The 25,525-nt window shown below is 42.8% G+C and overlaps 1 protein-coding gene across 8 annotated transcripts in view; it reads left to right on the top strand.

Annotated features, from left to right (window-relative positions):
* The first annotated feature begins 3,439 nt into the window (after positions 1–3,439).
* LOC110524846 (midasin) overlaps positions 3,440–25,525 on the top strand; it is a 58,282-nt gene continuing 36,196 nt past the window's right edge. For 4 of the 8 annotated variants that reach the window (XM_036978872.1, XM_036978873.1, XM_036978877.1 and 1 more), the window contains exons 1-4: positions 3,440–3,562; positions 8,994–9,248; positions 15,607–15,861; positions 20,748–21,002. In XM_036978872.1, coding sequence (XP_036834767.1) covers positions 9,032–9,248; positions 15,607–15,861; positions 20,748–21,002 — 727 coding nt within the window. In that variant the 5' untranslated portion in view covers positions 3,440–3,562; positions 8,994–9,031. The remainder of the gene's footprint in view (positions 3,563–8,993; positions 9,249–15,606; positions 15,862–20,747; positions 21,003–25,525) is intronic. The other 4 variants (XM_036978875.1, XM_036978878.1, XM_036978876.1 and 1 more) reach the window with 3 other exon arrangements.

The raw sequence follows: 25,525 nt of genomic DNA on the forward strand, positions 1-25,525 counted from the left end.
TTAGCGCCGGGTTAAGCTAATTAATGAGGACCATGTGAATACTTTTAATGACTGCTAATGAAGAGATAGCATATTTTTTGATTTCATGAGTTTTTACGATATATCAATTTTTGACTTGTGGGTGCGTATCTAGACAAGTTAGCGGAAACAGTTAGCTCAGGGGATCGCAAACTTTAATTCGGGCCCTCATTCCAGCAATGGAGAACATCCCCCCCGCGCCACGGCTACATCTATGGGCACAAGCACTGTTCATGACCCAAACTGTTCACACCCCTATTGTTGGTTGGTGGAGAGAATTTTGCAGGTTTAAAGCTTATTTCCTGCAATTTGACACATTTTGTCATGGGCTGCAAAGAAAATGTTGCAGTTTTAAAGCAAATTTTCTTGCAGTTCCATACATGCGTAATGTGTATTCATGTGCTATTTCAGTGAGAGAGAAAACAATTACAACAATATCTATGGGCTGAAAAACCTAAATAAACATAAGCTGAAATGGGCTAGTTGATCTGGATATTTCAGGCAAGTTATAAATGGCTCTCTAAGGTATGCAATGACTAACATGAAAGAAGAACTGATGACGCAATACCCAATGCATTCTACTATTACAACTTTCACAAGTAAGTTTAAAGCTGGATTGAGCTCAAAAAATATATACAGTACAAGTCAAAAGTTTGGACCCACCTACTCATTCAAGGTTTTTTCTTTATTTTTTACTATTTTCTACATTGTAGAATAATAGTGAAGACAACAAAACTATGAAATAACACATATGGAATCATATAGTAACCAAAAAAAGTGTTAAACAAATCAAAATATATTTTATATTTGAGATTCTTCCATGTAGCCACCCTTTGCCTTGATGAAAGCTTTGCACACTCTTGGCATTCTCTCAACCAGCTTCATGAGGATGCATTTCAATTAACAGGTGTGCCTTGTTAAAAGTCAATTTGTGGAATTTCTTTCCTTCTTAATGCGTTTCAGCCAATCAGTTGTGTTGTGACAAGGTAGGGGTGGTATACAGAAGATACCCCTATTTGGTAAAAGACAAAGTCCATATTATGGCAAGAACAGCTCAAATAAGCAAAGAGAAACAACAGTCCATCATTACTTTAAGACATGAAGGTCAGTCAATCCGGAACATTTCAAGAACTTTGAAAGTTATTTCAAGTGCAGTTGCAAAAACCATCAAGTGCTATGATGAAACTGGCTCTGATGAGGACCGCCAAAAGAAAAGAAGACCCAGAGTTACCTCTGCCGCAGAGGATAAATGCATTAGAGTTAACTGCACCTCAGATTGCAGCCCAAATAAATGCTTCACAGAGTTCAAGTAACAGACGCATCTCAACATCAACTGTTCAGAGGAGACTGTGTGAATCTTTCCTTCATGGTTGAATTTCTGCAAAGAAACCACTACTATAGGACACCAATAAAAGAAGAGACTTGCTTGGGCCAAGAAATACGAGCAACGGACATTAGACCGGTAGGAAATCTGTCCTTTGGTCTGATGAGTCCAAATGTGAGATTTTTGGTTCCAACCACCGTGTTTTTGAGACACAGAGTAGGTGAACGGATGATCTCTGCATGTGTGGTTCCCACCGTGAAGCATAGAGGAGGAGGTGTGATGGTGCTTTGCTGCTGACACTGTCTGTGATTTATTTAGAATTCAAGGCACCCTTAACCAGCATGGCTACCACAGAATTCTGCAGCAATATGCCATCCCATCTGGTTTGCGCTTAGTGGGACTATCATTTGTTTTTTTAACAGGACAATGACTCATAACACACCTCCAGGCTGTGTAAGGGCTATTTGACCAAGGATGGATGGAGTGCTGCGTCAGATGACCTGGCCTCCACAATCATCCGACCTCAACCCAACTAAGATGGTTTGGGATGAGTTGGACCGCAGAGTGAAGGAAAAGCAGCCAAATGCTCAGCATATGTGGGAACTCCTTCAAGACTGTTGGAAAAGCATTACTCATGAAGCTGGTTGAGAGAATGCCAAGAGTGTGCAAAGCTTTCAAGGCATCATCTGCTTTGAAGAATCTCAAATAACATATTTTGATTTGTTTTACACTTTTTTGGTTACTACATGATTACATATGTGTGATTTCATAGTTTTGATGTCTTCGCTATTAGTCTGCAACGTAGAAAATAGTAAAAAATAAAGAAAAACCCTTGAATGAGTAGGTGTGTCCAAACTTTTGACTATTACTGTATATGTATAATAATAATAAATATATATATATTTTTTGGTGGGGGGGTGGACACACGGACAGATGATGAAACTCTGGGTTTCCACAACCAATTCATTTCTGTACAAAACCGTCTCAGGGAAGCTCATTTGCGTGCTCATCGTCCTCACCAGGGTCTTGACCTGACTGCCGATCAGCATCTTAACCGACTTCAGTGGGCAAATGCTCACCTTCCTGGCCTGCTGGACAAGTGTGCTTTTCACTGATGAATCCCAGTTTCAATTGTACTGGGAATATGGCAGACAGTGTGAATGGTGTCGTGTGGGTGAGTGGATTTGCTGATGTCAACATTGTGAACAGACTGCTCCATGGGGAATGGTGGGGTTATGGTATGGCTAAGCATAACCTACGGACAACAAACACAATTGCATTTTATTGATGGCACAGAGATACCGTGACACGATCCTGAGGCCCATTGTCGTGCAATTCATCCACCGACATCCTCATGTTTCAGCATGATAATGCACAATGCCATGTCGCAAGGATCTGTACACAATTCCTGGAAGCTTAAAATGTCCCAGTTCTTCCATGCCTTGCATACTTGCAGTCACACATTAAACATGTTTGGGATGCTCTGGATCATCGTGTACAACAGTGTGCTACAGTTCCCGCCAATATCCAGCAACTTTGCACATCAATTGAAGAGGAGTGGGACAACATTCCACAGGCAACAATCAACAACCGGATGTGGCGCTGCATGAGGCAAATGTTGGTCACACCAGATACTGACTGGTTTTCTGATATACATCCCTACTTATGTTTTTTTACTATCAATCTGTGACCAACAGATGCATATCTGTATATTCCCAGGCATTTGAAATCTATAGAATAGGCCCTAATGAATTTATTTCAAGTGTCTGATTTACTCATTTGAACTGTAACTCTATAAAATCTTTGAAATTGTTGCATGTTGCGTTTATATTTTTGCTCAGTGTAGATGGAATTAGGTATAGCTGCCTGTTTGACAAAACATTCGTCAATTGTTTTTGTCGACCCGACCTCCTCGCTGGTTGAGTAGGGTTGTTTAGTAAAATGTTAGGATCCATGGTTCCACTATAAATTATACCGTATAGCGCAAATGAAATATTTAGACTAGCTAGCTACATAGTTCTCAGAAGCGTTTTCTAGGAGGGGCCGTTTCGACAGAACACCGGAAATAAGTGACACGTTCCATACATTTCGTTGGAAAAAAAATAGCTAACGAATCTATGTTCCGGCTATAAGCGGTCATTCTGCGACATTTCCTATTGCTCCTCTGTACCAAGAGGCAAATTTAAAGCGGATATTTATCTGAGGAAGGCGATACAGTGGGTAAGTATACTCATAACACTATAGAAATGCAAACAATTATGTTAAATAACCACAACAGTGTTTATACTAATAGTTAGCAACACTAACTTAATATCACTTCAGGTAAACAGAAATCGTTCCGCCATTTTCTGTTTGCTAAAATTCTAACAGTTTGCCTAATTTAAGTTAATGTGACAGAACAAGCACTAAGTGTACAGAATCATCGCACCATCTAAACCGCTGTGAAATATGTATCCAAAAACATTGTATTTTCAGCTTTTTGAAGCTGGTGTACAAAACCTAAAGTAGAAGAGCAAAACAAAAATTAAAGGGACACTTCGGGACTTTGGCCATTAAGGCCTTTATCTACTTCCCTAATGTCAGATGAATTTATGGTTACCACTTTTGTGTCTGCATCCAGTATGAAGGAAGCTAGTTAACAACTACCTTCAAACAGCAAACGGAATCCATGGTTCATCTTATGAGGAAGTAGATAAAGGGCTTTATTGTCAAAATCCCGAAGAATCTCTAAGAACGGGGAAGCATAGAACAGATATACCGCTTCCTAAACTTGCGTTCAATGACTGACAGATCTATAACACACTATGTGTATTTTATTGGGTCGTCCAAAAAGTGACATTAAATCTTTAAACCAGAGTATAGGCGTGCCTACTGCGTTACTCCTTGGTCCAAGGACATTGTGTTATTTTCAGAGGTAGATTAGCTCTGGCAAAATAGAATAACTCCATCTAAACGTAAATCGATTCTCAATTGTGATACGGTTCTAGAAACATGAAGCCCTTTACTTTCATATCACATCAAAATAATTTCACAAATGCTAAATATACACTTACTGTACACTGTTTTAACAGGCTTAAACGAATTAAACAAATCAAGTCTAATCTTTAACACAGTTGCAGCTGACAGTTTTTATTACATATTTCTGGCATCTTTTCATTACACACAGGAGCATTCTAGATAACTAATTAGCACAGGAGCATTCTAGATAACTAATTAGCACAGGAGCATTCTAGATAACTAATTAGCACAGGAGCATTCTAGATAACTAATTAGCACAGGAGCATTCTAGATAACTAATTAGCACAGGAGCATTCTAGATAACTAATTAGCACAGGAGCATTCTAGAGAGCTAATTAGCACAGGAGCATTCTAGAGAGCTAATTAGCACAGGAGCATTCTAGAGAGCTAATTAGCACAGGAGCATTCTAGAGAGCTAATTAGCACAGGTGGTTGCCTCTGTCTTCTGCCTGTCTTCTGTATACACGCTGTAACATGGAGATATGGTGTCGTAATTTAACCTTGGTTTTAGGAAAAATTATTTCTTGCTGATATGAAAGAGGTGTGTGTCTCTCTCTCTCTCTCGCTCTTTCTCTCTTTCTCTCTTTCTCTCTTTCTTTCTCACACACACATATATGTTTCCAAAACTGTACCTCAAGCAATGTGTGTTAACATTCAGACCGAGCGTTGGGGCTGTTAACAGAACTCGGGAAGAAGATGCCTTCATCATAGGCACTATGAATGGGGTGAACTTTATCTAGGGAAAGGCTGTATGGACACGCCTGGTGCCAATTACCTAACTTAACAACAAGCCTGAGGAGGCTGAAAAGATTTGGCGTGGGCACTCAGATCCTCAAAGTTCTACAGCTGCACCATTGAGAGCATCTTGACTGGCTGCATCACCGTTTGGTATAGCAACTGCTCTGCATCCAACCGCAAGGCACTTCCTGCCATCCAGGACCTCTATACCAGGCGGTGTCACAGGAAGGCCTTACAAATGGTCAGACTCCAGCCAGCCAAGTCATAGACTGTTCTCTCTGCTACCACCTGGCAAGTGGTACCCCTACCTTTTTTTTTTGTAAGGTTTCTGTGACCATCTGTTGCAAATCTGTATTCCCCGTCATTTGAAATCCACAGATTAGGGCCTAATGATTTCCACAACCAATTTATTTCAAATTGACTGATTTCCTCATATGAATTGTAAAATCGTAGAAATTGTTGCATGTTGCGTTTTTTTATATTTTTGTTCAGTTCTAAATTGATCCGTTTCTTATCGATCATGATTTCCAAAATCAAATTGTATTGGTCACATACACATTTAGCAGATGTTATTGGTTGCATACACATTTAGCAGATGTTATTGGTCGCATACACATTTAGCAGATGTTATTGGTCGCATACACATTTAGCAGATGTTATTGGTCGCATACACATTTAGCAGATGTTATTGGTCGCATACACATTTAGCAGATGTTATTGGTCGCATACACATTTAGCAGATGTTATTGGTCGCATACACATTTAGCAGATGTTATTGGTCGCATACACATTTAGCAGATGTTATTGGTCGCATACACATTTAGCAGATGTTATTGGTCGCATACACATTTAGCAGATGTTATTGGTCGCACACACATTTAGCAGATGTTATTGGTCCATACACATTTAGCAGATGTTATTGGTCGCACACACATTTAGCAGATGTTATTGGTCGCACACACATTTAGCAGATGTTATTGGTCGCACACACATTTAGCAGATGTTATTGGTCGCATACACATTTAGCAGATGTTATTGGTCGCACACACATTTAGCAGATGTTATTGGTCGCACACACATTTAGCAAATGTTATTGGTCGCACACACATTTAGCAGATGTTATTGGTCGCACACACATTTAGCAGATGTTATTGGTCGCACACACATTTAGCAGATGTTATTGGTCCATACACACGGTTAGCAGATGTTATTGGTCGCATACACATTTAGCAGATGTTATTGGTCACATACACATTTAGTAGATGTTATTGGTCGCATACACATTTAGCAGATGTTATTGGTCGCATACACATTTAGCAGATGTTATTGGTCGCACACACATTTAGCAGATGTTATTGGTCGCATACACATTTAGCAGATGTTATTGGTCGCACACACATTTAGCAGATGTTATTGGTCGCACACACATTTAGCAGATGTTATTGGTCGCACACACATTTAGCAGATGTTATTGGTCGCATACACATTTAGCAGATGTTATTGGTCGCACACACATTTAGCAGATGTTATTGGTCGCACACACATTTAGCAGATGTTATTGGTCGCACACACATTTAGCAGATGTTATTGGTCGCACACACATTTAGCAGATGTTATTGGTCGCACACACATTTAGCAGATGTTATTGGTCGCACACACATGGTTAGCAGATGTTATTGGTCGCACACACATTTAGCAGATGTTATTGGTCGCACACACATTTAGCAGATGTTATTGGTCGCATACACATTTAGCAGATGTTATTGGTCGCACACACATTTAGCAGATGTTATTGGTCGCACACACATTTAGCAGATGTTATTGGTCGCACACACATTTAGCAGATGTTATTGGTCGCACACACATTTAGCAGATGTTATTGGTCGCACACACATTTAGCAGATGTTATTGGTCCATACACACGGTTAGCAGATGTTATTGGTCGCATACACATTTAGCAGATGTTATTGGTCACATACACATTTAGCAGATGTTATTGGTCGCATACACATTTAGCAGATGTTATTGGTCGCATACACATTTAGCAGATGTTATTGGTCGCATACACATTTAGCAGATGTTATTGGTCGCATACACATTTAGCAGATGTTATTGGTCGCACACACATTTAGCAGATGTTATTGGTCCGCACACACATTTAGCAGATGTTATTGGTCCATACACACGGTTAGCAGATGTTATTGGTCGCACACACATTTAGCAGATGTTATTGGTCGCATACACATGGTCAGCAGATGGTATTGGTCGCATACACATGGTCAGCAGATGTTATTGGTCACATACACATTTAGCAGATGTTATTGGTCGCACACACATTTAGCAGATGTTATTGGTCGCACACACATTTAGCAGATGTTATTGGTCGCACACACATTTAGCAGATGTTATTGGTCGCACACACATTTAGCAGATGTTATTGGTCACATACACATTTAGCAGATGTTATTGGTCGCATACACATTTAGCAGATGTTATTGGTCGCATACACATTTAGCAGATGTTATTGGTCGCACACACATTTAGCAGATGTTATTGGTCGCATACACATGGTCAGCAGATGTTTTTGGTCACATACACATTTAGCAGATGTTATTGGTCGCACACACATTTAGCAGATGTTATTGGTCCATACACATTTAGCAGATGTTATTGGTCGCATACACACGGTTAGCAGATGTTATTGGTCGCATACACACGGTTAGCAGATGTTATTGTGGGTGTAGCAAAATGCTTGTGTTTCTAGCTCCAAAAGTCAACTAATATCTAACAATTCACAACAAACGCATAAATCTAAAAAGTCAAAGAATGTAATTAAGAACGAGCAATGTCGGTGTGTGTGTGTGTGGGGGATGATTTATAGACAGTATGTGGATTGAATATGTAGCAAATCTGGAAAAACACATAGAATAGTATATGGACAGCAAACATTAAGTAGAATGAGCTAGAATACAGTATATACATATGAAGTGGCTAAAACAATATGTCAACATTATTAAAGTTGACCAGTGTTCCATGTCTGTAAATAAGACGGCAGCGTTTAAGGTTCAGGATTGAGTAACCGGTTGATAGCCGGCTAATGACAGGGACTAAAGTTCACGGCAAGGTACTGGGCGGACTATTTAACAGTCTGATGGCCTTGAGATAGAAGCTGTTTTTCAGTCTCTCTGTCCCAGCATTGATGCACCTGTACTTACCTTGCCTTCTGTATGGTGGTGGGATGAATGTGCTGTGGCTCGGGTAGCAGGGGTCCTTGATCTTCTTGGCCTTCCTGTGACACCGGGCGCTGTAGTTGTTCTGGAGGGCAGGCAGTGTGCCCCTGGTGACTCGTTGGGCAGGCCGCACCAATGTGTCGGGCTGTATCACTGCCTGGTACGACAACTGCACCGTTCACAACCGCAGGGCTCTCCAGAGGGTGGTGCGGCCTGCCCAACGAGTCACCAGGGGCACATCAAATCCCTTTTTATATGTCATGTTTTGTACACTGTATGTTGCCCTAAGAGTTGTGCGAGGTTTGTAGAATCTTATTCAAAATTATTTACTTTTGTAATGGCTGCCAACGATGCCTCCGCCAAGTATAAACTCTGGGGTATAAAGACAGACACAATCAAGACAGCTCCATATAAAATCTGTCATTTCTTTACCTTTGAAAATGTGGAGTAGGTTGTGTAGATCGGTAGGAAAAACATCTAATTTAATCTATTTTTGTTATTTAAATTGATGGCAGTAAAATGGGAAAGGGGGGTACCTAGTCAGTTGTACAACTGAAGTGTATCTTCCACATTTAACCCAACCCCTCTGAATCAGAGAGGTGCTAGAGGTGTGTATACTTTCACCAGGCACTGCTTATTGTGTCCGTCCTCTGTGTTTCCTGTAGCTCTAGTAAAAAAGGAGACGGGGCCTTCTGCTGCAGTGATGGAACAGCCAGGCCGTGATCCAGAGGATAACAACACCACTGCCCAAGTGGAGAGCAGTGAGAGAGGCTCTGAAGAGGAAGATGCTCAGGCAGAGCAGAGAACCGCAGATATAGATACTCCTGCAGAGCAGAGCAACCAGAACCAGGATTCCTCTTTACCCCCAAATACATCAAGTGGTCAGGGGAGCCAGAACTTGGAGGATCTTGATACCGAAGGTGAGAAAAGTGGAATGTTTCTCCCCCAAACAATGGTACCATCTAATTCCCTGATTCTGTCTTATTGCAAGTCTTGACATTAACACTTGTCCTCTTTCCAGGCCAAGTTTTTAAAAATGTTGGACCCAAAAAATATAGATTTCAGTTTTCCAAATGGTTATGTAAAAAAAGAAAATGACACTTCACAATCTCAAGGAATTTCTACGATCAGCGAGGCCAACATTGGAATCCTATTTAAATACTTTTAAAATAATATCCTACATGACAAAGTGTATGTGATATGCATATTGGCTATGGCCTCATGTCCAAAACCAGTGATGCACAAAACATTAAGAACATCTTCCTAGTATTGATACACTGATTGAAGTGGATTTAACTAGTGACATCAATAAGGGATCAAAGCCTTCACCTGGTCAGTCTGTCATGAAAAGAGCAGGTGTTCCTAATGATTCACCTGGTCAGTCTGTCATGAAAAGAGCAGGTGTTCTTAATGATTCACCTGGTCAGTCTGTCATGAAAAGAGCAGGTGTTCTTAATGATTCACCTGGTCAGTCTGTCATAAAAAGAGCAGGTGTTCCTAATGATTCACCTGGTCAGTCTGTCATGAAAAGAGCAGGTGTTCCTAATGATTCACCTGGTCAGTCTGTCATGAAAAGAGCAGGTGTTCCTAATGATTCACCTGGTCAGTCTGTCATGAAAAGAGCAGGTGTTCTTAATGATTCACCTGGTCAGTCTGTCATGAAAAGAGCAGGTGTTCTTAATGATTCACCTGGTCAGTCTGTCATGAAAAGAGCAGGTGTTCCTAATGATTCACCTGGTCAGTCTGTCATGAAAAGAGCAGGTGTTCCTAATGATTCACCTGGTCAGTCTGTCATGAAAAGAGCAGGTGTTCTTAATGATTCACCTGGTCAGTCTGTCATGAAAAGAGCAGGTGTTCTTAATGATTCACCTGGTCAGTCTGTCATGAAAAGAGCAGGTGTTCCTAATGATTCACCTGGTCAGTCTGTCATGAAAAGAGCAGGTGTTCCTAATGATTCACCTGGTCAGTCTGTCATGAAAAGAGCAGGTGTTCCTAATGATTCACCTGGTCAGTCTGTCATGAAAAGAGCAGGTGTTCTTAATGATTCACCTGGTCAGTCTGTCATGAAAAGAGCAGGTGTTCCTAATGATTCACCTGGTCAGTCTGTCATGAAAAGAGCAGGTGTTCCTAATGATTCACCTGGTCAGTCTGTCATGAAAAGAGCAGGTGTTCCTAATGATTCACCTGGTCAGTCTGTCATGAAAAGAGCAGGTGTTCCTAATGATTCACCTGGTCAGTCTGTCATGAAAAGAGCAGGTGTTCCTAATGATTCACCTGGTCAGTCTGTCATGAAAAGAGCAGGTGTTCCTAATGATTCACCTGGTCAGTCTGTCATGAAAAGAGCAGGTGTTCCTAATGATTCACCTGGTCAGTCTGTCATGAAAAGAGCAGGTGTTCCTAATGATTCACCTGGCCAGTCTGTCATGAAAAGAGCAGGTGTTCCTAATGATTCACCTGGTCAGTCTGTCATGAAAAGAGCAGGTGTTCTTAATGATTCACCTGGTCAGTCTGTCATGAAAAGAGCAGGTGTTCTTAATGATTCACCTGGTCAGTCTGTCATGAAAAGAGCAGGTGTTCTTAATGATTCACCTGGTCAGTCTGTCATGAAAAGAGCAGGTGTTCCTAATGATTCACCTGGTCAGTCTGTCATGAAAAGAGCAGGTGTTCCTAATGATTCACCTGGTCAGTCTGTCATGAAAAGAGCAGGTGTTCCTAATGATTCACCTGGTCAGTCTGTCATGAAAATAGCAGGTGTTCCTAATGATTCACCTGGTCAGTCTGTCATGAAAAGAGCAGGTGTTCCTAATGATTCACCTGGTCAGTCCTTCATGAAAAGAGCAGGTGTTCCTAATGATTCACCTGGTCAGTCTGTCATGAAAAGAGCAGGTGTTCCTAATGATTCACCTGGTCAGTCTGTCATGAAAAGAGCAGGTGTTCCTAATGATTCACCTGGTCAGTCTGTCATGAAAAGAGCAGGTGTTCCTAATGATTCACCTGGTCAGTCTGTCATGAAAAGAGCAGGTGTTCCTAATGATTCACCTGGTCAGTCTGTCATGGACAGAGCAGGTGTTCCTAATGATTCACCTGGTCAGTCTGTCATGAAAAGAGCAGGTGTTCCTAATGCTTCACCTGGTCAGTCTGTCATGAAAAGAGCAGGTGTTCCTAATGCTTCACCTGGTCAGTCTGTCATGAAAAGAGCAGGTGTTCCTAATGATTCACCTGGTCAGTCTGTCATGAAAAGAGCAGGTGTTCCTAATGATTCACCTGGTCAGTCTGTCATGAAAAGAGCAGGTGTTCCTAATGATTCACCTGGTCAGTCTGTCATGAAAAGAGCAGGTGTTCCTAATGATTCACCTGGTCAGTCTGTCATGAAAAGAGCAGGTGTTCCTAATGATTCACCTGGTCAGTCTGTCATGAAAAGAGCAGGTGTTCTTAATGATTCACCTGGTCAGTCTGTCATGAAAAGAGCAGGTGTTCCTAATGATTCACCTGGTCAGTCTGTCATGAAAAGAGCAGGTGTTCCTAATGATTCACCTGGTCAGTCTGTCATGAAAAGAGCAGGTGTTCCTAATGATTCGCCTGGTCAGTCTGTCATGAAAAGAGCAGGTGTTCCTAATGATTCACCTGGTCAGTCTGTCATGAAAAGAGCAGGTGTTCCTAATGATTCACCTGGTCAGTCTGTCATGAAAAGAGCAGGTGTTCCTAATGATTCACCTGGTCAGTCTGTCATGAAAAGAGCAGGTGTTCCTAATGATTCACCTGGTCAGTCTGTCATGAAAAGAGCAGGTGTTCCTAATGATTCACCTGGCCAGTCTGTCATGAAAAGAACAGGTGTTCCTAATGATTCACCTGGTCAGTCTGTCATGAAAAGAGCAGGTGTTCTTAATGATTCACCTGGTCAGTCTGTCATGAAAAGAGCAGGTGTTCTTAATGATTCACCTGGTCAGTCTGTCATGAAAAGAGCAGGTGTTCTTAATGATTCACCTGGTCAGTCTGTCATGAAAAGAGCAGGTGTTCCTAATGATTCACCTGGTCAGTCTGTCATGAAAAGAGCAGGTGTTCCTAATGATTCACCTGGTCAGTCTGTCATGAAAAGAGCAGGTGTTCCTAATGATTCACCTGGTCAGTCTGTCATGAAAATAGCAGGTGTTCCTAATGATTCACCTGGTCAGTCTGTCATGAAAAGAGCAGGTGTTCCTAATGATTCACCTGGTCAGTCCTTCATGAAAAGAGCAGGTGTTCCTAATGATTCACCTGGTCAGTCTGTCATGAAAAGAGCAGGTGTTCCTAATGATTCACCTGGTCAGTCTGTCATGAAAAGAGCAGGTGTTCCTAATGATTCACCTGGTCAGTCTGTCATGAAAAGAGCAGGTGTTCCTAATGATTCACCTGGTCAGTCTGTCATGGACAGAGCAGGTGTTCCTAATGATTCACCTGGTCAGTCTGTCATGAAAAGAGCAGGTGTTCCTAATGCTTCACCTGGTCAGTCTGTCATGAAAAGAGCAGGTGTTCCTAATGATTCACCTGGTCAGTCTGTCATGAAAAGAGCAGGTGTTCTTAATGTTTTTTTTACTGTGTATATCTATAGTTTTTGTCAAATTTGCTCCAGCTCAGTTCATTTGGTTAGGAATCATTGTTGCTGTCCTTGGTTAGGAATCATTATTGCTGTCCTTGGTTAGGAATCATTGTTGCTGTCCTTGGTTAGGAGTCATTGTTGCTGTCCTTGGTTAGGAATCATTATTGCTGTCCTTGGTTAGGAATCATTGTTGCTGTCCTTGGTTAGGAATCATTGTTGCTGTCCTTGGTTAGGAGTCATTGTTGCTGTCCTTGGTTAGGAGTCATTGTTGCTGTCCTTGGTTAGGAATCATTATTGCTGTCCTTGGTTAGGAATCATTATTGCTGTCCTTGGTTAGGAATCATTGTTGCTGTCCTTGGTTAGGAATCATTGTTGCTGTCCTTGGTTAGGAGTCATTGTTGCTGTCCTTGGTTAGGAATCATTGTTGCTGTCCTTGGTTAGGAATCATTGTTGCTGTCCTTGGTTAGGAATCATTGTTGCTGTCCTTGGTTAGGAATCATTGTTGCTGTCCTTGGTTAGGAATTATTATTGCTGTCCTTGGTTAGGAATCATTATTGCTGTCCTTGGTTAGGAATCATTATTGCTGTCCTTGGTTAGGAATCATTATTGCTGTCCTTGGTTAGGAATCAATGTTGCTGTCCTTGGTTAGGACAGCAATATTGAAACTCTGATTTTTAAGCAATTTTAAGTCAGGACTGAGACCGGAACACTCACAACCTACTGGAAAGCCATTCTGGTGTGTCCTTGGCAATATACACTGCTCAAAAAAATAAAGGGAACACTTAAACAACACAATGTAACTCCAAGTCAATCACACTTCTGTGAAATCAAACTGTCCACTTAGGAAGCAACACTGATTGACAATAAATTTCACATGCTGTTGTGCAAATGGAATAGACAACAGGTGGAAATTATAGGCAATTAGCAAGACACCCCCAATAAAGGAGTGGTTCTGCAGGTGGGGACCACAGACCACTTCTCAGTTCCTATGCTTCCTGGCTGATGTTTTGGTCACTTTTGAATGCTGGCGGTGCTTTCACTCTAGTGGTAGCATGAGACGGAGTCTACAACCCACACAAGTGGCTCAGGTAGTGCAGCTCATCCAGGATGGCACATCAATGCGAGCTGTGGCAAGAAGGTTTGCTGTGTCTGTCAGCGTAGTGTCCAGAGCATGGAGGCGCTACCAGGAGACAGGCCAGTACATCAGGAGACGTGGAGGAGGCCGTAGGAGGGCAACAACCCAGCAGCAGGACCGCTACCTCCGCCTTTGTGCAAGGAGTAGCAGGAGGAGCACTGCCAGAGCACTGCAAAATGACCTCCAGCAGGCCACAAATGTGCATGTGTCTGCTCAAACTGTTTCTGACCATTTGAGCAGACTCCATGAGGGTGGTATGAGGGCCCGACGTCCACAGGTGGGGGTGGTGCTTACAGCCCAACACCGTGTAGGACGTTTTTCATTTGCCAGAGAACACCAAGATTGGCAAATTCGCCACTGGCGCCCTGTGCTCTTCACAGATGAAAGCAGGTTCACACTGAGCACATGTGACAGACGTGACAGTCTGGAGACGCCGTGGAGAACGTTCTGCTGCCTGCAACATCCTCCAGCATGACCGGTTTGGCGGAGGGTCAGTTATGGTGTGGGGTGGCATTTCTTTGGGGGGCCGCACAGCCCTCCATGTGCTCGCCAGAGGTAGCCTGACTGCCATTAGGTACCGAGATGAGATCCTCAGACCCCTTGTGAGACCATATGCTGGTGCGGTTGGCCCTGGGTTCCTCCTAATGCAAGACAATGCTAGACCTCATGTGGATGGAGTGTGTCAGCAGTTCCTGCAAGAGGAAGGCATTGCTGCTATGGACTGGGCCGCCCGTTCCCCAGACCTGAATCCAATTGAGCACATCTGGGACATCATGTCTCGCTCCATCCACCAACGCCACGTTGCACCACACACTGTCCAGGAGTTGGCGGATGCTTTAGTCCACGTCTGGGAGGAGATCCCTCAGGAGACCATCCGCCACCTCATCAGGAGCATGCCCAGGCGTTGTAGGGAGGTCATACAGGCACGTGGAGGCCACACACACTACTGAGCCTCATTATGACTTGTTTTAAGGACATGACATCAAAGTTGGATCAGCCTGTAGTGTGGTTCTCCAAATCCAGACCTCCATGGGTTGATAAATTTGATTTCCATTGATCATTTTTGTGTGATTTTGTTGTCAGCACATTCAACTATGTAAAGAGAAAATGATTTAATAAGAATATTTCATTCATTCAGATCTTGGATGTGTTTTTTTAGTGTTCCCTTTATTTTTTTGAGCAGTGTATTTAGTTTAATTCTAAACCTGGGATAGTTTTAGTTTTCAGAAGACTGAGGTGGGTTTTTCTCAACGTTTTACCTGGGCTTTGTTCCTTTCATATTTCTTCTGATCCTGACAAACTCCCCAGTCCCTGCTGGTGACAAGCATACCCATAACATGATGCTGCCATCACAATACTTGAACATGCAGAGGGTTTTACTCTGTTGTATTGTATTTGACCCAATCTAGTTTGTAATTTAGGCCAAAAAGTAAATGTCATCTGAATGTATTCAACTGAAGTGTATCTTCCACATTTAACCCAACCCCTCTGAATCAGAGAGGTGCAAGAGGTGTGTATACTTTCACCAGGCACTGCTTATTGTGTTCATCCTCTGTGTTTCCCGTAGCTCTAGTAAAAAAGGAGACGGGGCCTTCTGCTGCAGTAATGGAACAGCCAGGTCGTGATCCAGAGGAGAACAACACCACTGCCCAAGTGGAGAGCAGTGAGAGAGGCTCTACAGAGAAAGATGCTCAGGTAGAGCAGAGAACCGCAGATATAGATACTCCTGCAGAGCAGAGCAACCAGAACCAGGATTCCTCTTTACCCCCAAATACATCAAGTGGTCAGGGGAGCAAGAACTTGGAGGATCTTGATACTGAAGGTGAGAAAAGTTGAATGTTTCTCCCCCAAACAATGGTACCATCTAATTCCCTGATTCTGTCTTATTGCAGGTCTTGACATTAACACTTGTCCTCTTTCCAGGCCAAGTTTAAAAAAAATGTTGGGCACAAAAAAATATAGATTTCAGTTTTCCAAATGCATATGTAAAAAAAGAAAATGACACTTCACAATCTCAAGGAATTTCTACGATCAGCGAGGCCAACATTGGAATCCTATTTAATAACATGTTTAATGTAGCCTACATAAATAATATCCTACATGACAAAGTGTATGTGATATGCATATTGGCTATGGCCTCATGTCCAAACCAGTGATGCACAAAACATTAAGAACATCTTTCTAGTATTGATACACTGATTGAAGTGGATTTAACTAGTGACATCAATAAGGAATCAAAGCCTTCACCTGGTCAGTCTGTCATGAAAAGAGCAGGTGTTCCTAATGATTCACCTGGTCAGTCTGTCATGAAAAGAGCAGGTGTTCCTAATGATTCACCTGGTCAGTCTGTCATGAAAAGAGCAGGTGTTCCTAATGATTCACCTGGTCAGTCTGTCAAATCAAATCAAATTTTATTTGTCACATACATATGGTTAGCAGATGTTAATGCGAGTGTAGCGAAATGCTTGTGCTTCTAGTTCCGACAATGCAGTAATAACCAACAAGTAATCTAGCTAACAATTCCAAAACTACTACCTTATAGACACAAGTGTAAGGGGATAAAGAATATGTACATAAAGATATATGAATGAGTGATGGTACAGAGCGGCATAGGCAAGATACAGTAGATGATATAGAGTACAGTATATACATATGAGATGAATAATGTAGGGTATGTAAACATTATATTAGGTAGCATTGTTTAAAGTGGCTAGTGATATATTTTACATTTCCCATCAATTCCCATTATTAAAGTGGCTGGAGTTTAGTCAGTATGTTGGCAGCAGCCACTCAATGTTAGTGGTGGCTGTTTAACAGTCTGATGGCCTTGAGATAGAAGCTGTTTTTCAGTCTCTCGGTCCCTGCTTTGATGCACCTGTACTGACCTCGCCTTCTGGATGATAGCGGGGTGAACAGGCAGTGGCTCGGGTGGTTGTTGTCCTTGATGATCTTTATGGCCTTCCTGTGACATCGGGTGGTGTAGGTGTCCTGGAGGGCAGGTAGTTTGCCCCCGGTGATGCGTTGTGCAGACCTCACTACCCTCTGGAGAGCCTTACGGTTGTGGGCGGAGCAGTTGCCGTACCAGGCGGTGATACAGCCCGACAGGATGCTCTCGATTGTGCATCTGTAGAAGTTTGAGTGCTTTTGGTGACAAGCCGAATTTCTTCAGTCTCCTGAGGTTGAAGAGGCGCTGCTGCGCCTTCTTCACCATGCTGTCTGTGTAGGTGGACCAATTCAGTTTGTCCGTGATGTGTACGCCGAGGAACTTAAAACTTACTACCCTCTCCACTATTGTTCCATCGATGTGGATAGGGGGGTGCTCCCTCTGCTGTTTCCTGAAGTCCACAATCATCTCCTTAGTTTTGTTGACGTTGAGTGTGAGGTTATTTTCCTTGACACCACACTCCGAGGGCCCTCACCTCCTCCCTCGTCGTTGTTGGTAATCAAGCCTACCACTGTTGTGTCGTCCGCAAACTTGATGATTGAGTTGGAGGCGTGCGTGGCCATGCAGTCGTGGGTGAACAGGGAGTACAGGAGAGGGCTCAGAACGCACCCTTGTGGGGCCCCAGTGTTGAGGATCAGCGGGGTGGAGATGTTGTTGCCTACCCTCACCACCTGGGGGCGGCCCGTCAGGAAGTCCAGTACCCAGTTGCACAGGGCGGGGTCGAGACCCAGGGTCTCGAGCTTGATGACGAGCTTGGAGGGCACTATGGTGTTAAATGCCAAGCTGTAGTTGAACAGCATTCTCACATAGGTATTCCTCTTGTCCAGATGGGTTAGGGCAGTGTGCAGTGTGGTTGAGATTGCATCGTCTGTGGACCTATTTGGGCGGTAAGCAAATTGGAGTGGGTGTAGGGTGTCAGGTAGGGTGGAGGTGATATGGTCCTTGACTAGTCTCTCAAAGCACTTCATGATGACGGTAGTTGTTTAGCTCAGTTACCTTAGCTTTCTTGGGAACAGGAACAATGGTGGCCCTCTTGAAGCATGTGGGAACAACAGACTGGGATAGGGATTGATTGAATATGTCCGTAAACACACCAGCCAGCTGGTCTGCGCATGCTCTGAGGGCGCGGCTGGGGATGCCGTCTGGGCCTACAGCCTTGCGAGGGTTGACACGTTTAAATGTTTTCCTCACGTCGGCTGCAGTGAAGGAGAGTCCGCATGTTTTGGTTACGGGCCGTGTCAGTGGCACTGTATTGTCCTCAAAGCGGGCAAAAAAGTTATTTAGTCTGCCTGGGAGCAAGACATCCTGGTCCGTGACGGGACTGGTTTTCTTTTTGTAATCCGTGATTGACTGTAGACCCTGCCACATACCTCTTGTGTCTGAGCCGTTGAATTGAGCTTCTACTTTGTCTCTATACTGACACTTGGCTTGTTTGATTGCCTTGCGGAGGGAATAGTTACACTGTATTCGGTCATGTTTCCGGTCACCTTGCCCTGATTAAAAGCAGTGGTTTGCGCTTTCAGTTTCACGCGAATGCTGCAATCAATCCACGGTTTCTGGTTTGGGAATGTTTTAATCGTTGCTATGGGAACGACATCTTCAACGCACGTTCTAATGAACTCGCTCACCGAATCAGCGTATTCGTCAATGTTGTTGTCTGACGCAATACGAAACATATCCCAGTCCACGTGATGGAAGCAGTCTTGGAGTGTGGAATCAGATTGGTCGGACCAGCGTTGAACAGACCTCAGCGTGGGAGCTTCTTGTTTTAGTTTCTGTCTGTAGGCAGGGATCAACAAAATGGAGTCGTGGTCAGCTTTTCCGAAAGGAGAGCGGAGCAGGGCCTTATATGCGTCGCGGAAGTTAGAATAGCAATGATCCAAGGTTTTTCCAGCACTGGTCGCGCAATCGATATGCTGATAAAATTTAGGGAGTCTTGTTTTCAGATTAGCCTTGTTAAAATCCCCAGCTACAATGAATGCAGCCTCCGGATATATGGATTCCAGTTTGCAAAGAGTCAAATAAAGTTTGTTCAGAGCCATCGATATGTCTGCTTGGGGGGGAATATATACGGCTGTGATTATAATCGAAGATAATTCTCTTGGTAGATAATGCGGTCGACATTTGATTGTGAGGAATTCTAAATCAGGTGAACAGAAGGACTTGAGTTCCTGTATGTTGTTGTGGCCACACCACGTCACGTTAACCATGAAGCATACGCCCCCGCCCCTCTTCTTACCAGAAATATATTTGTTTCTGTCGGCGCGATGCGTGGAGAAACCAGCTGGCTGCACCGACTCCGATAGCGTCTCTCCAATGAGCCATGTTTCTGTGAAGCAAAGAACGTTAGTCTCTGATGTCCCTCTGGAATGCTACCCTTGCTCGGATTTCATCAACCTTGTTGTCAAGAGACTGGACATTGGCGAGAAGAATGCTAGGGAGTGGTGCACAATGTGCCCGTCTCCGGAGTCTGACCAGAAGACCGCTCCGTTTCCCCCTTTTACGAAGTCGTTTTTTTGGGTCGCCGGCTGGGATCCATTCCGTTGTCCTGGGTGAAAGGCAGAACACAGGATCCGCTTCGCGAAAGTCATATTCTTGGTCGTACTGATAGTGAGTTGACGCTGCTCTTATGTACAGTAGTTCTTCTCGACTGTATGTGATGAAACCTAAGATGACCTGGGGTACTAATGTAAGAAATAACACGTAAAAAACCAAAAAACTGCATAGTTTCCTAGGAGCGCGAAGCGAGGCGGCCATCTCTGTCAGCGCTGAAAAGAGCAGGTGTTCTTAATGTTTTTTTTACACTGTGTATATCCATAGTTTTTGTCCAATTTGCTCCAGCTCAGTTCATTTGGTTAGGAATCACTGATGGACAGCAATATTGAAACTGGTCTCTGATTTTCAAGCAATTTTAAGTCAGGACTGAGACTGGAACACTCAAAACCTACTGGAAAGCCATGCTGGTATGTCCTTGGCAATATATTTAGTTTAATTCTAAGCCTGGGATAGTTTTCAGAAGACTGAGGTGAGTTTTTCTCTTAACGTTTTACCTGGGCTTTGTTCCTTTCATATTTTTTCTGATCCTGACAAACACCCCAGTCCCTGCTGGTGACAAGCATACCCATAACATGATGCTGCCATCACAATACTTGAACATGCAGAGGGTTTTACTCTGTTGTATTGGATTTGACCCAATCTAGTTTGTAATTTAGGCCAACAAGTAAATGTCTTTTCAGTGTTGTCTTGCAGTATTACTTTACGTCTTTGTTGCAAACAGAATGGATGATTTGGAGTGGATTTTGTTTCACTTTGTGAATGTGGAGTAGATCTGTAGGGTAAAACAATCAAATGTAGTCCCTTTTTATATGTCATGTTTTGTACACTGAATGTTGTGCGATCTTGGTAGAATCTTATTCAAAATGATTTACTTCTGTAATGGCTGCCAACGATGCTTCCACCAAGCATGAACTCTGGGGTATAAAGACAGACACAATCAAGACGGCTCCATCTAAAATCTGTCATTTCTTTACCTTTGAAAATGGGGAGTAGGTTGTGTAGATCGGTAGGAAAAACATCTAATTTCATCTATTTTTGTTATTTAAATTAATGGCAGTAAAATGGGAAAGGGGGATACCTAGTCAGTTGTACAACTGAAGTGTATCTTCCACATTTAACCCAACCCCTCTGAATCAGAGAGGTGCTTAGAGGTGTGTATACTTTCACCAGGCACTGCTTATTGTGTCCGTCCTCTGTGTTTCCTGTAGCTCTAGTAAAAAAGGAGACGGGGCCTTCTGCTGCAGTAATGGAACAGCCAGGTCGTGATCCAGAGGATAACAACACCACTGCCCAAGTGGAGAGCAGTGAGAGAGGCTCTACAGAGGAAGATGCTCAGGTAGAGCAGACAACCGCAGATATAGATACTCCTGCAGAGCAGAGCAACCAGAACCAGGATTCCTCTTTACCCCCAAATACATCAAGTGGTCAGGGGAGCCAGAACTTGGGGGATCTTGATACCGAAGGTGAGAAAAGTGGAATGTTTCTCCCCCAAACAATGGTACCATCTAATTCCCTGATTCTGTCTTATTGCAGGTCTTGACATTAATACTTGTCCTCTTTCCAGGCCAAGTTTTTAGAAATGTTGGACCCAAAAAATATAGATTTCAGTTTTCCAAATGCATATGTAAAAAAAGAAAATGACACTTCACAATCTCAAGGAATTTCTACGATCAGCGAGGCCAACATTGGAATCCTATTTAAATACATTTAAAATAATATCCTACATGACAAAGTGATGTGATATGCATATTGGCTACGGCCTCATGTCCAAAACCAGTGATGCACAAAACATTAAGAACATCTTCCTAGTATTGATACACTGATTGAAGTGGATTTAACTAGTGACATCAATAAGGGATCAAAGCCTTCACCTGGTCAGTCTGTCATGAAAAGAGCAGGTGTTCCTAATGATTCACCTGGTCAGTCTGTCATGAAAAGAGCAGGTGTTCTTAATGATTCACCTGGTCAGTCTGTCATGAAAAGAGCAGGTGTTCTTAATGATTCACCTGGTCAGTCTGTCATGAAAAGAGCAGGTGTTCCTAATGATTCACCTGGTCAGTCTGTCATGAAAAGAGCAGGTGTTCCTAATGATTCACCTGGTCAGTCTGTCATGAAAAGAGCAGGTGTTCTTAATGATTCACCTGGTCAGTCTGTCATGAAAAGAGCAGGTGTTCCTAATGATTCACCTGGTCAGTCTGTCATGAAAAGAGCAGGTGTTCCTAATGATTCACCTGGTCAGTCTGTCATGAAAAGAGCAGGTGTTCTTAATGATTCACCTGGTCAGTCTGTCATGAAAAGAGCAGGTGTTCTTAATGATTCACCTGGTCAGTCTGTCATGAAAAGAGCAGGTGTTCTTAATGATTCACCTGGTCAGTCTGTCATGAAAAGAGCAGGTGTTCTTAATGATTCACCTGGTCAGTCTGTCATGAAAAGAGCAGGTGTTCTTAATGATTCACCTGGTCAGTCTGTCATGAAAAGAGCAGGTGTTCTTAATGATTCACCTGGTCAGTCTGTCATGAAAAGAGCAGGTGTTCTTAATGATTCACCTGGTCAGTCTGTCATGAAAAGAGCAGGTGTTCCTAATGATTCACCTGGTCAGTCTGTCATGAAAAGAGCAGGTGTTCCTAATGATTCACCTGGTCAGTCTGTCATGAAAAGAGCAGGTGTTCCTAATGATTCACCTGGTCAGTCTGTCATGAAAAGAGCAGGTGTTCCTAATGATTCACCTGGTCAGTCTGTCATGAAAAGAGCAGGTGTTCCTAATGATTCACCTGGTCAGTCTGTCATGGACAGAGCAGGTGTTCCTAATGATTCACCTGGTCAGTCTGTCATGAAAAGAGCAGGTGTTCTTAATGATTCACCTGGTCAGTCTGTCATGAAAAGAGCAGGTGTTCCTAATGATTCACCTGGTCAGTCTGTCATGAAAAGAGCAGGTGTTCTTAATGATTCACCTGGTCAGTCTGTCATGAAAAGAGCAGGTGTTCCTAATGATTCACCTGGTCAGTCTGTCATGAAAAGAGCAGGTGTTCCTAATGATTCACCTGGTCAGTCTGTCATGAAAAGAGCAGGTGTTCTTAATGATTCACCTGGTCAGTCTGTCATGAAAAGAGCAGGTGTTCCTAATGATTCACCTGGTCAGTCTGTCATGAAAAGAGCAGGTGTTCCTAATGATTCACCTGGTCAGTCTGTCATGAAAAGAGCAGGTGTTCTTAATGATTCACCTGGTCAGTCTGTCATGAAAAGAGCAGGTGTTCTTAATGATTCACCTGGTCAGTCTGTCATGAAAAGAGCAGGTGTTCCTAATGATTCACCTGGTCAGTCCTTCATGAAAAGAGCAGGTGTTCCTAATGATTCACCTGGTCAGTCTGTCATGAAAAGAGCAGGTGTTCCTAATGATTCACCTGGTCAGTCTGTCATGAAAAGCGCAGGTGTTCCTAATGATTCACCTGGTCAGTCTGTCATGGACAGAGCAGGTGTTCCTAATGATTCACCTGGTCAGTCTGTCATGAAAAGAGCAGGTGTTCTTAATGATTCACCTGGTCAGTCTGTCATGAAAAGAGCAGGTGTTCCTAATGATTCACCTGGTCAGTCTGTCATGAAAAGAGCAGGTGTTCTTAATGATTCACCTGGTCAGTCTGTCATGAAAAGAGCAGGTGTTCTTAATGATTCACCTGGTCAGTCTGTCATGAAAAGAGCAGGTGTTCCTAATGATTCACCTGGTCAGTCTGTCATGAAAAGAGCAGGTGTTCTTAATGTTTTTGTTACACTGTGTATATCCATAGTTTTTGTCCAATTTGCTCCAGCTCAGTTCATTTGGCTAGGAATCATTGATGGACAGCAATATTGAAACTCTCTGATTTTCAAGCAATTTTAAGTCAGGACTGAGACCGGAACACTCAAAACCTACTGGAAAGCCATTCTGGTGTGTCCTTGGCAATATATTTAGTTTAATTCTAAACCTGGGATAGTTTTAGTTTTCAGAAGACTGAGGTGGGTTTTTCTCTTAACGTTTTACCTGAGCTTTGTTCCTTTCATATTTCTTCTGATCCTGACAAACACCCTAGTTTCTGCTGGTGACAAGCATACCCATAACTGCTGCCAACACAATACTTGAACATGCAGAGGGTTTTACTCGTGTTGTATTGGATTTGACCCAATCTAGTTTGTAATTTAGGCCAACAAGTAAATGTCTTTTCAGTGTTGTCTTGCAGTATTACTTTACGTCTTTGTTGCAAACAGAATGGATGATTTGGAGTGGATTTTGTTTCACTTTGTGAATGTGGAGTAGATCTGTAGGGTAAAACAATCAAATATAATCCCCTTTTAGATGTAATGTTTTGTACACTGAATGTTGTGCGATCTTGGTAGAATCTTATTCAAAATGATTTACTTTTGTAATGGCTGCCAATGATGCCTCTGCCAAGTATAAATCAAATCTGAGGGTCTGTTGTCCGGACCTCTGGCAGTCTCTATGGGGGTGCCACAGGGTTCAATTCTTGGACCGACTCTCTTCTCTGTATACATCAATGAGGTCGCTCTTGCTGCTGGTGAGTCTCTGATCCACCTCTACGCAGACGACACCATTCTGTATACTTCCGGCCCTTCTTTGGACACTGTGTTAACAACCCTCCAGGCAAGCTTCAATGCCATACAACTCTCCTTCCGTGGCCTCCAACTGCTCTTAAATACAAGTAAAACTAAATGCATGCTCTTCAACCGATCACTACCTGCACCTACCCGCCTGTCCAACATCACTACTCTGGACGGCTCTGACTTAGAATACGTGGACAACTACAAATACTTAGGTGTCTGGTTAGACTGTAAACTCTCCTTCCAGACCCATATCAAACATCTCCAATCCAAAGTTAAATCTAGAATTGGCTTCCTATTTCGCAACAAAGCATCCTTCACTCATGCTGCCAAACATACCCTTGTAAAACTGACCATCCTACCAATCCTCGACTTTGGCGATGTAATTTACAAAATAGCCTCCAATACCCTACTCAACAAACTGGATGCAGTCTATCACAGTGCAATCCGTTTTGTCACCAAAGCCCCATACACTACCCACCATTGCGACCTGTACGCTCTCGTTGGCTGGCCCTCGCTTCATACTCGTCGCCAAACCCACTGGCTCCATGTCATCTACAAGACCCTGCTAGGTAAAGTCCCCCCTTATCTCAGCTCGCTGGTCACCATAGCATCTCCCACCTGTAGCACACGCTCCAGCAGGTATATCTCTCTAGTCACCCCCAAAACCAATTCTTTCTTTGGCCGCCTCTCTTTCCAGTTCTCTGCTGCCAATGACTGGAACGAACTACAAAAATCTCTGAAACTGGAAACTCTTATCTCCCTCACTAGCTTTAAGCACCAACTGTCAGAGCAGCTCACAGATTACTGCACCTGTACATAGCCCACATATAATTTAGCCCTATCAACTACCTCTTTCCCAACTGTATTTAATTAATTTATTTATTTTGCTCCTTTGCACCCCATTATTTTTATTTCTACTTTGCACATTCTTCCATTGCAAAACTACCATTCCAGTGTTTTACTTTCTATATTGTATTTACCTTGCCACCAAGGCCTTTTTTTTGCCTTTACCTCCCTTCTCACCTCATTTGCTCACATTGTATATAGACTTGTTTATACTTTATTATTGACTGTATGTTTGTTTTACTCCATGTGTAACTCTGTGTTGTTGTATCTGTCGAACTGCTTTGCTTTATCTTGGCCAGGTCGCAATTGTAAATGAGAACTTGTTCTCAACTTGCCTACCTGGTTAAATAAAGGTAAAATAAATAAAATAAATAAAAATAAACTCTGGGGTATAAAGACAGACACAATCAAGACAGCTCCATCTAAAATCTGTCATTTCTTTACCTTTGAAAATGGGGAGTAGGTTGTGTAGATCGGTAGGAAAAACATCTAATTTCATATATTTTTGTTATTTAAATTGATGGCAGTAAAATGGGAAAGGGGGATA

The sequence above is a fragment of the Oncorhynchus mykiss genome, chromosome 5 (assembly GCF_013265735.2).
Source record: "Oncorhynchus mykiss isolate Arlee chromosome 5, USDA_OmykA_1.1, whole genome shotgun sequence".
Classification (NCBI taxonomy): domain Eukaryota; kingdom Metazoa; phylum Chordata; class Actinopteri; order Salmoniformes; family Salmonidae; genus Oncorhynchus; species Oncorhynchus mykiss.